This window comes from Lycorma delicatula, chromosome 1, assembly GCF_047948215.1.
Source record: "Lycorma delicatula isolate Av1 chromosome 1, ASM4794821v1, whole genome shotgun sequence".
NCBI lineage: Eukaryota > Metazoa > Arthropoda > Insecta > Hemiptera > Fulgoridae > Lycorma > Lycorma delicatula.
This window is the reverse complement of record NC_134455.1, coordinates 58,697,798-58,714,576: the sequence shown is the minus strand read 5'-3', so window position 1 is coordinate 58,714,576 and position 16,779 is coordinate 58,697,798. Positions and strand designations below refer to the sequence as shown.

At 28.9% G+C, this 16,779-nt stretch overlaps 1 protein-coding gene across 1 annotated transcript in view; it reads right to left on the bottom strand.

Annotated features, from left to right (window-relative positions):
• Positions 1-2,427, bottom strand: part of LOC142318106 (protein dj-1beta-like) — a 30,469-nt gene extending 28,042 nt beyond the window's left edge. The window contains exon 1 of the mRNA XM_075354641.1: positions 2,137-2,427. Coding sequence (XP_075210756.1) covers positions 2,137-2,370 — 234 coding nt within the window. The 5' untranslated portion in view covers positions 2,371-2,427. The remainder of the gene's footprint in view (positions 1-2,136) is intronic.
• Between the last annotated feature and the right edge of the window lie 14,352 nt (positions 2,428-16,779).

The following is a 16,779-nucleotide window of genomic DNA, read 5'->3' as shown; positions in this document are numbered from 1 at the left end:
AAAGTTGTTATACTTTTCGAGCATTGATTATTTATTCTTATCTAGTAGGAAAAAAGTGATGCATGTAAAACGTTATCTAGGATTTCTTTTTAGGGGATGGTAACTTATGATGAAGTTTTATTATGAAATTATCATTATATGTTTAAATAAACTAAAAAAGTTTAAAAAATTCAAAAATCTGTATTTTAAAATTTTTTTGTGCTCCCCCACCTCCAAAATCACCTTCCAAGAAAAATCTTTGATTCTTGTTTACTGTGTTAAAAAGAAAAAACTAAAAAAAATAGTAATGAAAAATTTAAAACCAATAGAAAGCTACCTAAGAATTTAATTTTTGGGAGTGGTGGGTGAATTACGCTGAAATTTTATTGTAATCTTATTACTAAAAAGTATAAAAAACCAAAAAAAATTAAAAAATGGATACTTTTAAACTATGACTGGTTCCCACACTCCCAAATATTGATCTAAAGTATCTTTTTTTGGGGGTCACTTGCACTACCACTATGCCTAGGAAGACATAATAAAAATGTGGTTAATTTGTTTTTTTCCATTTTTGGAGAAGGGGAGAAGAATTTTGGGGCAAATTTTTTTTTAAATGTTATGATAAGCATGACGTATGCACTAAGCTTAATCATTCTTTTGGCTTGAAAATGTTTTGAGTTTTTACATTTTCTAAATGACCTCTGTTTAAATAGGCCCACTCAGAACTGATTGGATAACTTTTTTAATTCTGAAATATTTTTGCTCAAGAGAACACTATCATATTAATTTTCTAAAAAAAATTATGAGTAAAAGAATTTCTTTAGAAAGAAAATTTCCTATACACTTACATTTTAGTTTTCCATTGTTTTCATCCTTGCATTCAGCCTAAAGTATGCTGGCTTTAAATTTGTTAATGTAATATTAATGATAAATTAATTGGCGCACCGAACTGCTGAAAGCACTACTGCCTGCTTGTAATGAATAAATTTATATTGATTTTATCTTAAGTCTGATATGGGTCTTTAGTTGTAAACTTTTTAAAACGACTATAGTGCAATGAAAGATTATAAAAACCATTTCATTTGATGTAACAATAAAAATTAGACAAGTAGCATAGATTTAAAAAAGAAGTCTATAAGATTCGTTAAGTATGAAGAAGTAAATCATTACCATAAAGGTTAAATCTGAACTTTTATATTGTATAAACAGTAGCTCTATATCTTTCCCCCCTGCAAAAAAAAATATCTTATTTAAAATAAATATCTTATCAAAAATAAATATTTAATGACAAATATCAAGACACTGGAGGAAGAAACATTTTGTTTTTTAAGAAATAAAATCAGTAAGAATCATCAAAGTAAAATAACAAAATAAAATTAACTTAAGTTAGGGTAGCTTTCATACAGAAAAGTATGTTTTGTTAAAAGTAGTCCTTAAGACCGAGAAAGTAGAAAAAGGTCAGTAAGATACTTATATATAAATTACACCTGCTACATTTTGAAAAAAAAAAGATAATTAAATGCCATTAGTGGTCTGATAAATTACGCAATTAAAAAGTTCATTTAATTAATTTATAAAGATTCAAATAATTTCAACAAGAGGGTAATGTAATAATCAAAAACTATTAGAAAAGATAATGTTATATTACATTAAGTACATAATTCAGGATTTAGTAAAGATTTTGACATAATATGTACAGCACAGAAAAGTAAGAAAGTGTAGATAATATTAAAAGGTTAACAGTAAATAAATTATGAAAAAATGTATTTTGTAAAATATGGCAGATATAATTCTATTTCTTGTAAATATCTTTAGCTAATAATATAAATTAATAAGAATTAATATGATCTCATTTTGTAGTGCATCTAATTAATCTACCATTGCATCATCTTTTTTTTTATTAATATTAATCTTTAGAAATATTATTATTCATTTATTAGTGATGTAAGTGTTATTAAGTATATATGACTTTAATCGTTATTATATCTTTAATGTATTTTTGCATAAGACATCCTGGTAAAGAATGTCTGTTACACTTGTCCTGTTTTGTCAGTTACACTTTTAAGTACATATATATATATATATATATATATATATATATATATATATATATATATATATATATATATATATAAATGTATACCTTGCATATCTTACCTCTGATTTCCTCAGAATAGTTAAAACAGTGGTAAGCTCAATATCCTCAACATCTCTACACATAAGCACCAATATTTTTGTTCCATTATTCATAAACCTTAAATGTTTTCTGTATTCCCTTTGAATTGATTCTAATGATGGCATAGAAGATGGAATGGATTGATCTCCTTCTAAACTACATGAAAAACCACTAATTAATGCACTAAGTACAATAACAGATCTGAAAATTACCATTTTAAAAGATACTAAGTGATTCTAATAGTGAATAATAAAACAAATTATTCTAGTTAGTTTAATCCTCAAGTGCTGTCCGTGTAAACATTGTACACAAAATTTAACTGATAACAAAACTATACAAATATCTCATTGATAAAAGCACACTATATCAGATATAAAATACACATACACATTAATGTATAGAACATTTTACATTATTGTAATATACATTCTGAATACATGTATATTAATTATATAAAATAGAAAATTCTTGCAATCAAATTATTTATTTAAAAAATTTATTTCTATTCCATTACAATAATCTACATCACTCTTCTCATATTAGAAAAATAAAAATAAAATACAATTTGTTATGAAATGTTCTGACTTGATAGTAATTGTATAGAAAATGCAAATATTTATTTAATGTGACAAAATTACCTAGTGGTATGCTTCAAACAATATTGATGAAAAGGCTATTTTAGATAAGTACTTTTTTTTAGTAAAATTTCTATAAAAAAAGTTAATTATGAATTAACATATAATTTTATTTTCAATGAAAAGTTTTTACATTAATTTTTACCTGTGCAGTATTAACTCAGGAAATTATTACAAAGATAAAAATATAGTTATAAAGATACAAATATATTCAAACTTGTTGATTATTTCAACATCTGACTTTTTCTATTTCAGATGTTCATAATATTTATCTTTGCCATTCACTGAATAAGACTAGTAAAAACATCTACGGGTTGCAGTAGACATTAAACAACCTCTAGGGCTTCTTACTTGACCTGCATTATAAACACTTCTTCTTATACAATGTCCTAGCCAGTTCCTTCTCCTACATTATTCAATCACATTCAGCATTTTCTTGTCCTCATAGCTTCTCCTTAATACTGCATTTGTTACATGGTCTTTCCATCTGAAATTTATCATTCTGCACCACACCCACATCTCCAAAGCTTTAATTCGTTTTCTGTCAGCTTTTCTCACACCATCCATGTTTCAGCTCCATAAAGCATCACACTCCAAATAAAACATTTCATTAATCTCTTCCTTAATGCCAAGTTAAGGAATAAATTGCTTAATCACTGAACACATTCAGCCCAGCATCCATATTGTGGTTGACAGTCTATGCCTAACAATATTTTACATGTGTAGCTGCATGATGTCAGTCATTGATATCATCCAACTACACAATTTTTTATTTTCTGGATGATTGTGCATTAAATTCCAATTCTGGGTATTTATTATATAGAAAGAAAATAGTGAAAAAGAATTTTGGTAATGGCCACATTGTAGCTATATTTAGTTACTCTAAAAATTCAGATTAAGAAATATTTTAGAATTAAGAAAAACTTGGGTTTACTTTGTAACAGTTGATTCCAAAATTCTGTCTTATGGGAAATGACATATGCATTCATTCAAGAAACTGGACTGAAATTATTTCAAAAAACCAGATGTAATAAAATATCAAGAATGGATAAACTGTAAATATTAAACATTGGTGCTTGTCATATCTATAACTGCTACAGATGAGAAAAAACTACTTTTATTACAATAACAGAGCAATTTTAATAATAGGTTGGTGGAAAATTCAACAAAATGATAATATAGTGATGATGGATATCATAAATAAAATTTGCAATAAGGCCATCCAGACTGGGATGTCAGACAATGATGCACAACAAGACATACATTCAATCTGTTACAGATAAAGCAGAACCATATACTTGTCATGGCCCTCTTAAAGACAAATACCAAATGTCGTGGTGTTAAAAAAAATTTAAAGAATACATTAGAAAATATATACACAGGCCAGTATGAATACCTAGTATACAGAAATAACATGCTTAATACCATGCAGAAAAACAATGAAATTTTACTACATGAAAAGATTCGGTGAACACCATGGGGTTATAAAATTTCCTGATCTGAACATACTACAATGAAATGTCGCTGATGTTATTTTCTATGTTTTTGATATTGATATTTATTACATAGAGAAAGAAATGGCATGCATGAACATGCTATTATTTTTATGTTATTTTTTCTAAACTTACTATTTGTACATCTTAAAAAGTATTTGTGTAAGACTTGTATGTATATATATTAGTCTAAAAATACATTTTTTTTTTTTGCTCTATTGTGTTATACTTGTCATTTTCAGATCCTTGAATACTGTTGGTTCCGCTTTTATCCTTTGGAAATTACCTAAATCATAAAATTAGCGTTTGTAATTACTGCAGACATTCATTACTAAATGCATTACCATTAATACATTGTATACAAGGAAATAAAATGAAAGTCAACTTCATACAATTTTAAGTCTAAACAGTTAAAAAATAACTAATGATATATTATACCTACATAACACATTGGTGTATAATATCCTCAATTATGATATAACATGCAGTAAAATAAAAATTATAAATGTAAAAATTAAAAAAATAATATTTAAATAATAGAAAAAATGCTAAAACCTTTTTTTAAATTTATATAGCATAACAATTATGAAAGGTATTTGTAAAGTAGACTTCATGTAGTGAAAGTGAGTCTTAGAATTCTTTCTTTTACTAACTCCAACAATATTAGTATTCCAAATAACATAGTGCACAGGAAAATAATACAAGCGATACTGAATCTCTATAGATCATTCCAAACATTTTTTAGCCTGCTGGACTAATAAAGATACATGAAAGGAAATGGTGTCTGTGTCAAACCATGAACATGTTAAAAGATCTTCCCACCAAACTTTTTAAATTAGTATTTTGTTTTAAATTTATGTTTATATATCTATGTATTTACTTAATATCATTTTGTGTAAATTAAAATATAAATTTAAGGAATATACTGCACTATTTCTTTATTTCATATGTATGGTATGATGTTCTCTGTGATCCATCCATGCAGTTATTTTTTTATAACTGGAGTAAGCTTATCTACATAATAATTATGTAACAATCAAAATAGAAGAATGTACCAATATAAGTCACTAACTGCACTTTAGTGCAAGTTAAGTGAAAGATTCAAATTAATTTCAAAAATCAGATTTTTATTATAATGAATGTTACAGTACTCTTTACAATAAAACTTAACTAATTTTACATATTAATTCTACAATTACAGTTATTAATATAATTTAAAAAATGTTTTTGCACTTTTTGAATATTAATGATTTCTTTAAACTCACTGATTTTTTTAAACTCTCTTCTTTAAATTAGAACTGATTTTCATATTTTTTGAACATTTGTTTAAACCTAATAACCTAGTAATTTAAACCAATCAAATCAAACTGCTGTTAACAGTCAACATTACTTCATTGAAAAGCCAGGAAATTAATACAAAAATAAACACAGCCACTAATGTATTACAATAACTAATCTAATACAAATAAGAATTACTATTGATATAGAAAAAATTTTTAAAAAACCAAAAATGTTGTAAGTTTTTATTCTTATATAAAAAAATTTAATTAAAAGTTTTGTACTTTTTTTTAAAAGAATAAAAACTTATACTTAAAATGTGTATATCTTAAATATGCATATGTATATCTTTATAAAAAGATACAAATAGATTTTTTCTCATATCTCAATGCCTTAATTTGTAACCTCTCTTTAGCCTCCAGAACCACCATAAGGTAATTGCTTCAGAGGATGATTGATAAATCGTATGAATGTAGACTTGTACAGTCTCAGGTCGACCATTCCTGGGATGCGTGGTAATGAAACTACACCATCAAAGATCACTAGTTCTTTGGTGACCTCAAACTCTCAGCTTTGGTGACTTCAAAATCAGCTGATTTGCAATGAGTTCACCATTAGGCTAACCCAGTGGGTGTCAATCTATAGTTGATCTTTTCAGAATGCTCAATTCATGGTTTGATTTGTTATAGATTCAGAAAGGGCACTTGAAGTCGCAATGTTTAAGCTTCCTTTACACAATATGGGTCTAGTGTTTTTTCACCTCAGAGATGTTACATTATAGAATATTTCTAGGCTAACTACTCATTCCATATCTTTGTTCTCTGACAATAGCTGAATATGGAGTTCACATTTCATATGACTGTAGGCAGAAAAAACTTTTTTAAGAGAAATTTGTGTAACTGAAGAAGGTACTTCGTCCCTGCATCCACATAAAAAGAATGAAGCAAATTTCATTGCTACCTCTCCTACCATTCATTTCATTTCAGAAGAAGCAAAAGCCTTTCCCAGATGTACTTTCATAGATTGTAAGAAAATGTACATTTATTTTTCATGCATTATACATGGGTGACATCAGAACATGAGATATGAAGAACTGACAAAGTCAAATGTTGCTGTTACAAAAGTAGTGAGTTTTTGCTTTATCATTTCCTTTACTTTACAGTCTTTGCTGGTGACTATTCTACTCTTTCTGTTCACTTTTCTTATTTGTGCATAGTGCACAATGATCCTTTACTAGTTTATTGTCCTTAGTTTAGTTTGATACTTTTATTTCGTGCAAAAATAAGTGCAGTACACATACTGACGCTGGTTTATTTGTTTCATCATTCCACATTTCTTTATGAAGAGAAAACAGTTTCAAAATAGATTTTTATACAAACATCTTTTTCTAGACTTTCTTCAATAATGTGACTCTCCACTAGGAAAACTCAATGTGCTGTTTAAGATAATTCATTTGGTCTTCATAGTTTTTCCCAAAGCTGATGTACCTCTCTTATCCACACCCACAAATGTCTCACAATCCTACTTCTAGTTAAATAAAAACATTCTTCAGAAGTATAAAATTTTTTTATCTATTACGGCTTCCCAAATACCAAGATTGGTATGAGAACTTGCATTTAGAACCTACACTTCAGGTAGTTTTACTGGCCTATCTGTCGGTTTTATATAAGGTTCACAGGAATACCTCATCTTTTTCACAAGGTTCTTGTGAAATTTATCTAAATTTATTTAGTTTCTTCCTGATAACACAATCTATTTGGATTTTTATTTAGGGCTAACTTGATTGTTTTGGACATTCAAATTGCTTCTGGTTTCAAAAATGTTAAAATCATACTTGATTATTGTAAGTGTATACATATGCTCTAAAAGCCATTTTTCAAGGATAAAATATTTTCATGTCTGAAGCATATAAGCATGTTGAACCAATTCAAATAGAAGTGGCATTTAGCCTTACACAAGTAATACTTTCATTCTTGGTATAATAATGAAAATCTCTGCTCTCAGATAAAAACTATTGATAGAGAAATTTGTAGTCCAGATATTTTACATGGATCACAACTGTAAGAAAGACTGGGGAAAGGATAGCACAAAATACTACATAAAATATTATAGTTTTGAGATATTTCAAATATATTTTACAAGAAATTTTCTTTGAAATTTTGATGGATACTGCTGTTGGATGTTATTATGGATGTTATATGGTTTTAATTAATTAAAACCATAGTATTTCAAGGCTTTTCAATTAAGAATTTAAAGGATTTCTTCATATTCTTTTAAACAAGTTGTTTTGCATAAAGGAAATCATTTATGATAAAATGAGTATAATAAAACAAGATTAAGAATGATGATATGTCTCAATATTAGTCACAACTACAAACATCTCTGAAAATATTGATATTGCTCAGACTAATGTGCTACATAGCATCCTAAAATTTCTTCATAGATACAATTCTTTTCTGTTAAGGAATTGTAATTACTATTAGGAATGTTAAGTATAATTTACTATTAGGAAAATTAATAAAAACAAATTTCCGAAATGAAAAATTATATTTTTATTTGAAATATACATAATTTAAGCATTCTTTACCCACACTGTTCAAAACAGAACAGCACGGGTGATTTTGCAAGGTAACAATTTTTTTTCAAAACAAAGCAATTCACAAAAGCAACAAATTCTGCTACTTTTCCCACTAGCTTTGCAACTGTTGTTAATGCAAAAGCTATTCCAGAACCTCGGATTGTTTTATTCCCTATAAAAAAAAATAAAATGAGCAATTAAAAAAAATATAATTGAAATAAAATCAGACCACTGGTCAATACAAGTAGGCTTATAATGCCCACAATATTAATATTTTTGTATTTATTAATATAATTAGTATTAATATAAAAATAATCCCTTTGATTAAACCATGAACACTTTAATGTAAAAAAACTGTACATTTAGAAAAACATAAAACACTTCAATGAAAAAAACAATTTACAAATTACAGTATACATCTATGTACAAATTATGTACAATATTGATCTTAAAAACTTATGTAGCAGGCTGTTATAACCACGTTCAGCTGACAGTCAGGAGTTGTCATTAAACAGATGACAAGTCAATTTTGAATGATGATTCACATGACAAATTAGAATACAAAAGAGAAATGGCAACAAGAGACCTGAACACAAAAAGGAAATATACATAAATATATATTTTTATAAAGGAGTGAACTTTTCAATTTTTCCAGACTAAGACTTTTTTGTAATTTCTGCCTTCAGCATAAGCTGAATATTGTCCCATTATTGTTTTACCTTTTTGAAGATTATAAACAAAATTCCGTTACTATGCCAAAAAAAAAAAAAAAAACAGTCGCCATCACCTTCCCGGGCGATGGAATAGTCTTCGTCTTTTTCGGATCAGATTCACCCTTTGCAGTTCGTCTAATGAGTGTAGTGGTGGATCCGCGTTTCATCTACAGTTACGAATTGACGCAAAAAATCTTGACTGCTCCAGCAGGGCCTTGGAAATGTTCATTCGAATGCGTTTTTGGTCCAACGCGCAAAAAATTTATCCGCACTTAACGCGCGGATAGATTACGCATATCATTCAATTAATATATGACAAACAAGTTCTTTCGATATCTTGTTTCATATAAAACCATGTAACCTAATTCATCGGTCGTCCAGTACTATTTGATGAACTTTTTCGATGATAAAATTCAGCTACTTTTTACGGTGGCAAATACTGGGACAGCATCCCGTAAACAGCGTCCAACTGGTTTATTTTTCGTAGGCGTATTGCCTTTAAAATTAAAGTATTTAATAAGCGCACGATATCAGATTTTTTCCATTTTCACAAAAACACTCACAAATTACGATTTTCAAATAACAATGCGCGAATACATTCCATAACTTTTGTTGAGTGTTGCCATCATCTTCATGTTGAGGCTCAAAACTTTTTCAGACAACCTTCGTATCTCGGGTACTTTACGATGGAAACTTTCGCACATTAGGAGAAAATATTTTTGATTTTGAATTATAATAATATCCAATTATTAATTAATAATTGAAAAATAAAGCTGAATATAATATAATAAAATGAACAAAATTAAAATCTGTAAAAAGAAAATTATGTGTACATTAAGGAAACATTTTTGTTTAAAGATTCAGTTTAAATTATCTTCAGTTTACACAAAACTACTTTGATAAAATAGAAACTGAATTAATACTTTAGTTTGAATTACATGTTTTACACTTTAGACCTGGATAAAAACCTGGAAAAAGTAAAAACCATAAAAAAATTCTCCCTAGTGACTTCTTCAATCAGACTTACTGTACTTACAAGCATATTTACAGTTAAAATCTTAAGTCTAAATTCAGCTAGTGTCAAGGCTCCTGTCAAGTATCTCCACAGTTCTGCTAGCAACTGGACATTCAGCCAAAAAGTGCACATCTTCCTTCCTTATATCACAGGGGGAACAACAACAAAGTTTTGTATTGTAGGTAAACTAATATTTAATGAATTCATTCTGTTCTTGCTTTGAAAACCAGTTTACTTAGCTGAAGACTTGATTCCTGTAATTCTTGTACTCTTTTAGATTTGGTAATAGAGTAGCAACCTTTGACTGTTTATTAATTTTACTTTATAATATACTTTCCACATTACCAGATATGAAACTCTCCAAAGGTATATTAGAGCCTTTTATCTTTTCACTCTTTGCATAAAACAATCTCTGCTCAACTAATTTATTTAACAGTGAATGGTAAGACATTTTTGTATAAATTTGAAGTGAAGTTTTAAAGTATGTATAAAAATAGGAGAAAGACCAGTTCCAAGATACAAGATCATATGGGAAGCATTGACTGGCAAATGGAACAACTTTTTTAAGGAAAATCATTGAATTTTCTCCACATTTTCTGGCTCACCACAGTTAAATCTAGAAACTGCCTAAGTTCACAATTTTATAATAGCAAAATTAAAAATATTTAGTGCTAATTTTGCTGTACAAGACTTTTCTTGAAAATCATATTCCATAACAGTGTTAGGACTGCCATTTTCTGACCTCAATCCTACAGCTATTTCTGAATAACATTATTTTGGATTTGTTTAAATTGACTTACAAATTCCATTTACAGCAATATTCCTCTAATCCCCGTATCATTCTTTTTCAAGTTAATTTATCAGAAGCTAGGATAACAGTTATTTGCATATACCAGTATAAATAATATTTTATTAATACCTCTTTCCAAGTAGTTTTCAATATCATTAACAGAGATTGAGAATAATGCTAACAGAGTAAGAATAATGCCTCCATAAATATTTCTTAATATATCAATTTAGATGGCATGCCAATTTCAGATGCATTCCAAAAAGTGTGTAGGGTCTATTCTGCCAAAAGCTGAAGATAAGACAATGAAAAAAGCATATAACCTTTTGGTTTTTATTACTACATTTCACTTTAAGACATTACTACATTTGATTTAAAAGATTAAAAATATCTTAGTAGAATACATTTTCCAGTAACCAGCTTAAATTCTTTCAAAATATTACTGTCAGTACAGTTTTCAAGTTATCTAACAGGAGATAATATAACAAGACTAGTGAACAAGTCTCAATTGTATTACAAAAATATATATATTCCTGCTGTAATCAATACCTGGCTCCTCAACTTTTTTAAAAAAGTTGATATGTAATTTATCTTTACCGATTATAATTCAAATCTTTTTCTTTAAAATTAGGTGCATTGTTCCTTTGCCAGGATTTTACCCAAGTCCATTTCTACATCCATCACCTGTGGCTGTGCATAAAGGATTCTGTCAGAAGAAAACTTGAGTGAAAACTTTAAAAAGTTTCTTTTACTTTAGATATGTTTAATTAGAGCCTTATTAATACTTGTTAAATATAACATACTTTAAAAAAATTGAGGATACCGCTCGCACACAGATAAATTACCTTTTTAGTATATAAAATTTTTTTAAATTGTATATTTATTAACATAAATAAACTTAATGCTAAATGTCTGCCTTAATTTACACCACAAATAAAAAAAAAAAATAAATAAAATATTAATTTAAATATTAATAAGGTAAGTAATTTTTGGGAAAAATAAACACTTGCAAAATGAAGAAAATACTTGGATTATTATTATTATTAAAAACTCTGAATACTTTCAATCTATGCATAAGTTTATGATGGAATAAAATTACATTTATTTTTACGTGATTAATGAGTTATATGCTTTTTTTATAAAAAATACAGGTTCTACAACAAGTGCCCATTCAATGGTATTCTGTTTTGACTCATCTGTGTGTACTAGTGAGAAATTTGTAAACATTTCAGGAAAGACAATAAAAAGTTGATCATTTTATATGGTAAGGTCAAAATTAAAATTTATGGAGTAGTCTCCATGGAACACATGAATTGGGATAGGTTGGAAAAATGGAAGGCATGTCAAAATTTAAAAAGTGGAGTAAATGCTGGGTATGAACATCCAATTGTTGCCATATAATGTGCATGATCCTCATAACATAGTAAATGAGGGTTCATGAGGACTGCTTTAAAAACTAGATTCAGTTGACCCTTAACATGTGCAGAACAGCTGATCCTGTCTATCCCAAAGTGTGACAGGGTTAGATCTAAAGGCACCTGCAGAAAGACAAAGGAAAGTGTGATGTTCAGCATCCAGCATCTTAAGCACAGAATGATGAGTTGAAAAGTAAGGAGACACAAGCATAATCCAAAGTGAACCTAATTAAGGAAAAATGCAATGTACATGATGGATCAGCCCCCAATTTGGTATTGCTAAAGACATATCTAGAACGTGTTGGGATCTATGCAAGATGGCTATCAAAAAACAAACCTAAAAATAACATCAGGAGAGAGTAAATGGCTTTCAGTTTATAAAAACTGAAGGAATAAAAGGATCTTGCAGGTGAGAAAAACTACATATTTTGTTTTCTCAGATGAGAAGTGAAGCCAGTATAACCTCAGACCAAACTTCAAGGTGAGATTCTGTAGTAGTTTATCAGCTGTATCATCAATCATAGCAAAATCATCAACAAATAAGCAACATTAGACAGTTACTGGCTTACACACATTTGGTATTAGTGCTGGCAAACAAGGTGGCACCTTAATAGACTTCTCTGAGACACTCCATTCAACAAGGTTATGCTCCTAGACACAAACATGTAAAAATCAATTATTTAAAAAAAGCAAGACTCTGGCAGTTTCCAGTGACACTAGATGGTCAATGGAAGATCTTCCTTGGTGGAAAGGAGATAAAAGGGCATGTTTCTCTGAATACCATTTAATTACCGTGTAAGTTTATTCACCATTTATTGTTTTATCACTTTACACAAAATGCTTGTTGAGGAAATAGGGCGGTAGCCTGAGGGCCATGCTTTGTCTTTACCAGTTTAAATGCGGGTACAACAGTGGCTTATGACCAGACAGGTGGAGAAGACTTTTGCAGAGAAAAAGCCATTATAAATACAAAATAGGTGTTTTAGTACTAAGATAAGACAAATGTCAGGTTCAGGAGTGTCAAAAGGAGTGTTTAATTAAAAAAACACCAACAATAAGTAGTATGACCAAATTGCCAACAGTAAGCAGTAGGAGTTCCATCTATCTGCACCTCAAATCTTTGAAAATCATTAATATGTTAGTTGCAACTAACTAGTTAGTTCTAAATTGGAAGTTTTCTATCATAAATAACTCCGAATAGATTTTTAGAATTTGCCTTACAGTACAAATTCACTTGTTCAATTTGAAGGTCTGCAGTTAAAAATCAGGCAGAACCTGCAGTCATTTCCTAATTGCGTTTTGGCAATCATTCTACAAGAAACAGACGGAGACTCAGGGTTTCTAGGCATCTAAGGTTTCCAGACCCTTATAGCAACCGTTCCAATCCGCTCTTTCAACAATCCAGCAGCCTTTTTTTCACTACATGGTCAACACCAAAAGCTACAATTGACCTTACCAATTATGCCATAGAAGCCAAAAGGAAAATGAGCGAGGAAAGAGGAAAGTTTGATGGAAGTTGCCCTTTAATTGCATTTTACGATTGGCAGTGGACACTGTGGGCTTAGATTCCCACAGGGAATCTAAGACCCCTGAACCACAGGGGGACTGAGTAAGTAGCAGTGCAAGATGTGTAGCTGTATAAGGGTAATGTTGTAATTTGTGTAGTGTATGGTAAAGTGTAGGTCTATGGTTTAGAAGGTCCTGCAACTTCCATGTATAGTAGGAAGAAAAGCTGTGTAGATTAGAGCCATGGGGACACCAACTACCAAAGTCTTAAAGAGTAAGACTCCTTGATGGAATAGGATTTATTGTGGTCATAATTTTGTTCCTTCACTTTTGTACTGTTAGAAGCTGCTTCCGCCCTAAATTAGTTTTCTTTTCCATTTTATTAGGATTTCATTAGACAATTAGATTTCATTAGGACATTTTCAAGTACTTTACCATTGCAGGGCATTTTCAAGTTTTAAAGGAGAAAATAGTTTGAAATTGTTTGTAGTTCCTAGTCACCTCATTGTACTCTATTACTAGTAGAAATAGATTGGGAATAATGAGAATCTACAGTAATATTAAGAACATAAAGTAATGCAAAAACAAAAACTGGGAAAAAGCCCCAGGATTTTTAATGTTTTTAGAATGTGCTTAGTACCTTAATCAGCGAATTATAAATTTTATAATTATTATTCCTTGCATGATGGCAAGAAAAAATAAAAAAAAATACATTTTTTTTTATTACTTCTATGTTTATATTGTTTGTATTAAAGTTTCATACTACAGGATTATTTGAGCACTATTGGAAACAAAGCTTTTTACCAGAAAAGTGGTAAAAAATAAGATAGGAAAATGCATAAAAAATTATTTATGAACATAATTAAGAACTTTTTTGAAATAAAATTAAAGAATGTAATATACAAGTTCAGTTTATCGTACTCTATTTCCAGCCGTGCTACGAATCACTGGTATGATTCCTTTTTGAACAAGATTAGTAAGTTTCTTACCAGGATAAAATCCTGTAATCCATTGTAAGTAATTACTTTTACCTACAATAACAATATAGAGTATAGTCAAAAGTATAATTTATATAAAATATGCATTTTATTTACTAATAAATATTGATGCAGCAGTTTAATCCTTCCCAATCTATTCCTTCACAGTTGATTATTTAACCATTAATATAAATTCCATAATCTTCCTTATATTAAATTACTTACAATTATATTTATGTATTATATACATAAATTTAACAACACAGGCAGCTTCCTTACACGTATTGCAGCATGAACATTCCACTTCCCAATTTATAATCTTGTTAAGTACCAATTTACCTGTTTTACAACATTTATTTTTAAGTTTAGTTCTTAATACACAAAAACAATCTTTTCATCTAAACTAGGTTCCAGTTTCGCTTCATTCACTAATCCATAAAATTTTGCTAATTTGTACTTTTTGTAGAACCTTTTGTCAAATGCTTTTAATTCAGTTCTTTCATTTACTTTTTATTTTTATATGACATTTACTAACCATTCTCTAAGAAGATTCTTGCACTAATTCTCTACTTTGATATTTAACTCTTTAAAAGTGTGCTCATCTTTTACTCATTTCTTTGTCACACAAAGCCCCCTTGAATTATGAGAATCTTATCTAGTTGTAATGAAACTATTTAAATTAAAGTTTAAGAATTATTCAATTTACACAAAACTTTTGTAGAATAAAAATGACATCAAGATTAGTCAAGTTCTCCACTTGCATCTAGAATTGTAAAAGTAAAATAATTAAAAACAACTTCACTTACCAGTTTCCTTCTACTTCAACTAATGTATCTCAGTAGACAAAATCTTATAAATTTATTTAATCAAAATTCATTAACATTTTTTCTCAGTCCTCACTTTAAGCAAATTGCATTTTGGAGGTGGCGAATAGCAACAATCACATGGCCTTATTTCACATATAGGTTCCTTGACACACTCCGAATATGCTGGGCGTGGAGGTTTTAAAACTGTGCACACTGGTTTTTCAAATGGAAAATAACACTCAGGAGGGTATCTGGCTGGTTTGCAACATGGCATACAGACCCTCTCACAATTAAGAAATTCAGATTCTGGAATTTGCTTTCCACATTCAGATTTCATACATCTTGCAGCATCATCTTTTTGTAGTACCACACTACCTGAAGATACATTTCGACCTTGTTGTCCACCAGACAGAATTGCAGTTCTTATTAGTGAACCAAATTTCATTGAAATTATACTGGCCATTTCTGAAATACAAAATACTGAAATTTCAAATACAAATAAAAATCAATATCTTTAATAACTTTCATATTTTTGTCATTATTGAATCTTGTGAACAGATTTTTAGAATATTGAAAGTTTTGATTTAAGGTTTAGATTATTTTGGATTTAGGTTTAGGTTTAGATATAGGCTTTACGTTTAGGTTAACATTACTCATGGATTCATGTGCAAAATCTGAATACTTTTACTTCTTAATTCAAGTTTCAGATTAACAGAGATTCAAAATGTTTATAATTGCTCTTAAAAATAAAATTAAAGAGCAATATTATTACTTTATCAATTAAACGTTGCAACAGAACACATCACTTCAAAAATTATTAAAATGTTTGAATAATTTTCCCTTCAACTGGTAGGTATATGTGCAAGTAATTAACAACTGCTACAGTGGAGTAATGAAGAGTAACTAGAAGTGCTTTTGTTAATGACACCTGTCTTAAAAAGATGAAAATAATGCTATTTTATAAAATTTTGTAGGTCTGTAAATTTCATATTCTAAAAATTGTTTTTCATGTCTGTATGCAAATATGCACATTTGCTGTACTAATTATATATGTAGAATAAATGTGAATCTAGCTTATCAAATTAATTTCTCAGTTAATTTATTAAGTTATAAAATTAATTTTTTTAATGTACTGTTCAAAAGCCTTTGTAGCTAAATAAAGGTTATAAAAAACAAATTTTGTAAGCTGTTTATGTTTATATATTTTCTATTAGGTGAATTTTTGATTGTATCTGTATGAAAAACATTAACTTGTGCCAAATTTTTATTGCATAGAGTTCTCAATGGACATCTACGACAAATAACTGCTTGACAAGACTTTTGACCAGTGACTAGCTTCAATTTATGAAAGCAAAGTTACTCGACCTGCAAATCGAATATCATTATCAAAAGTTTTACTATTCAGATATTTTTTAAATATA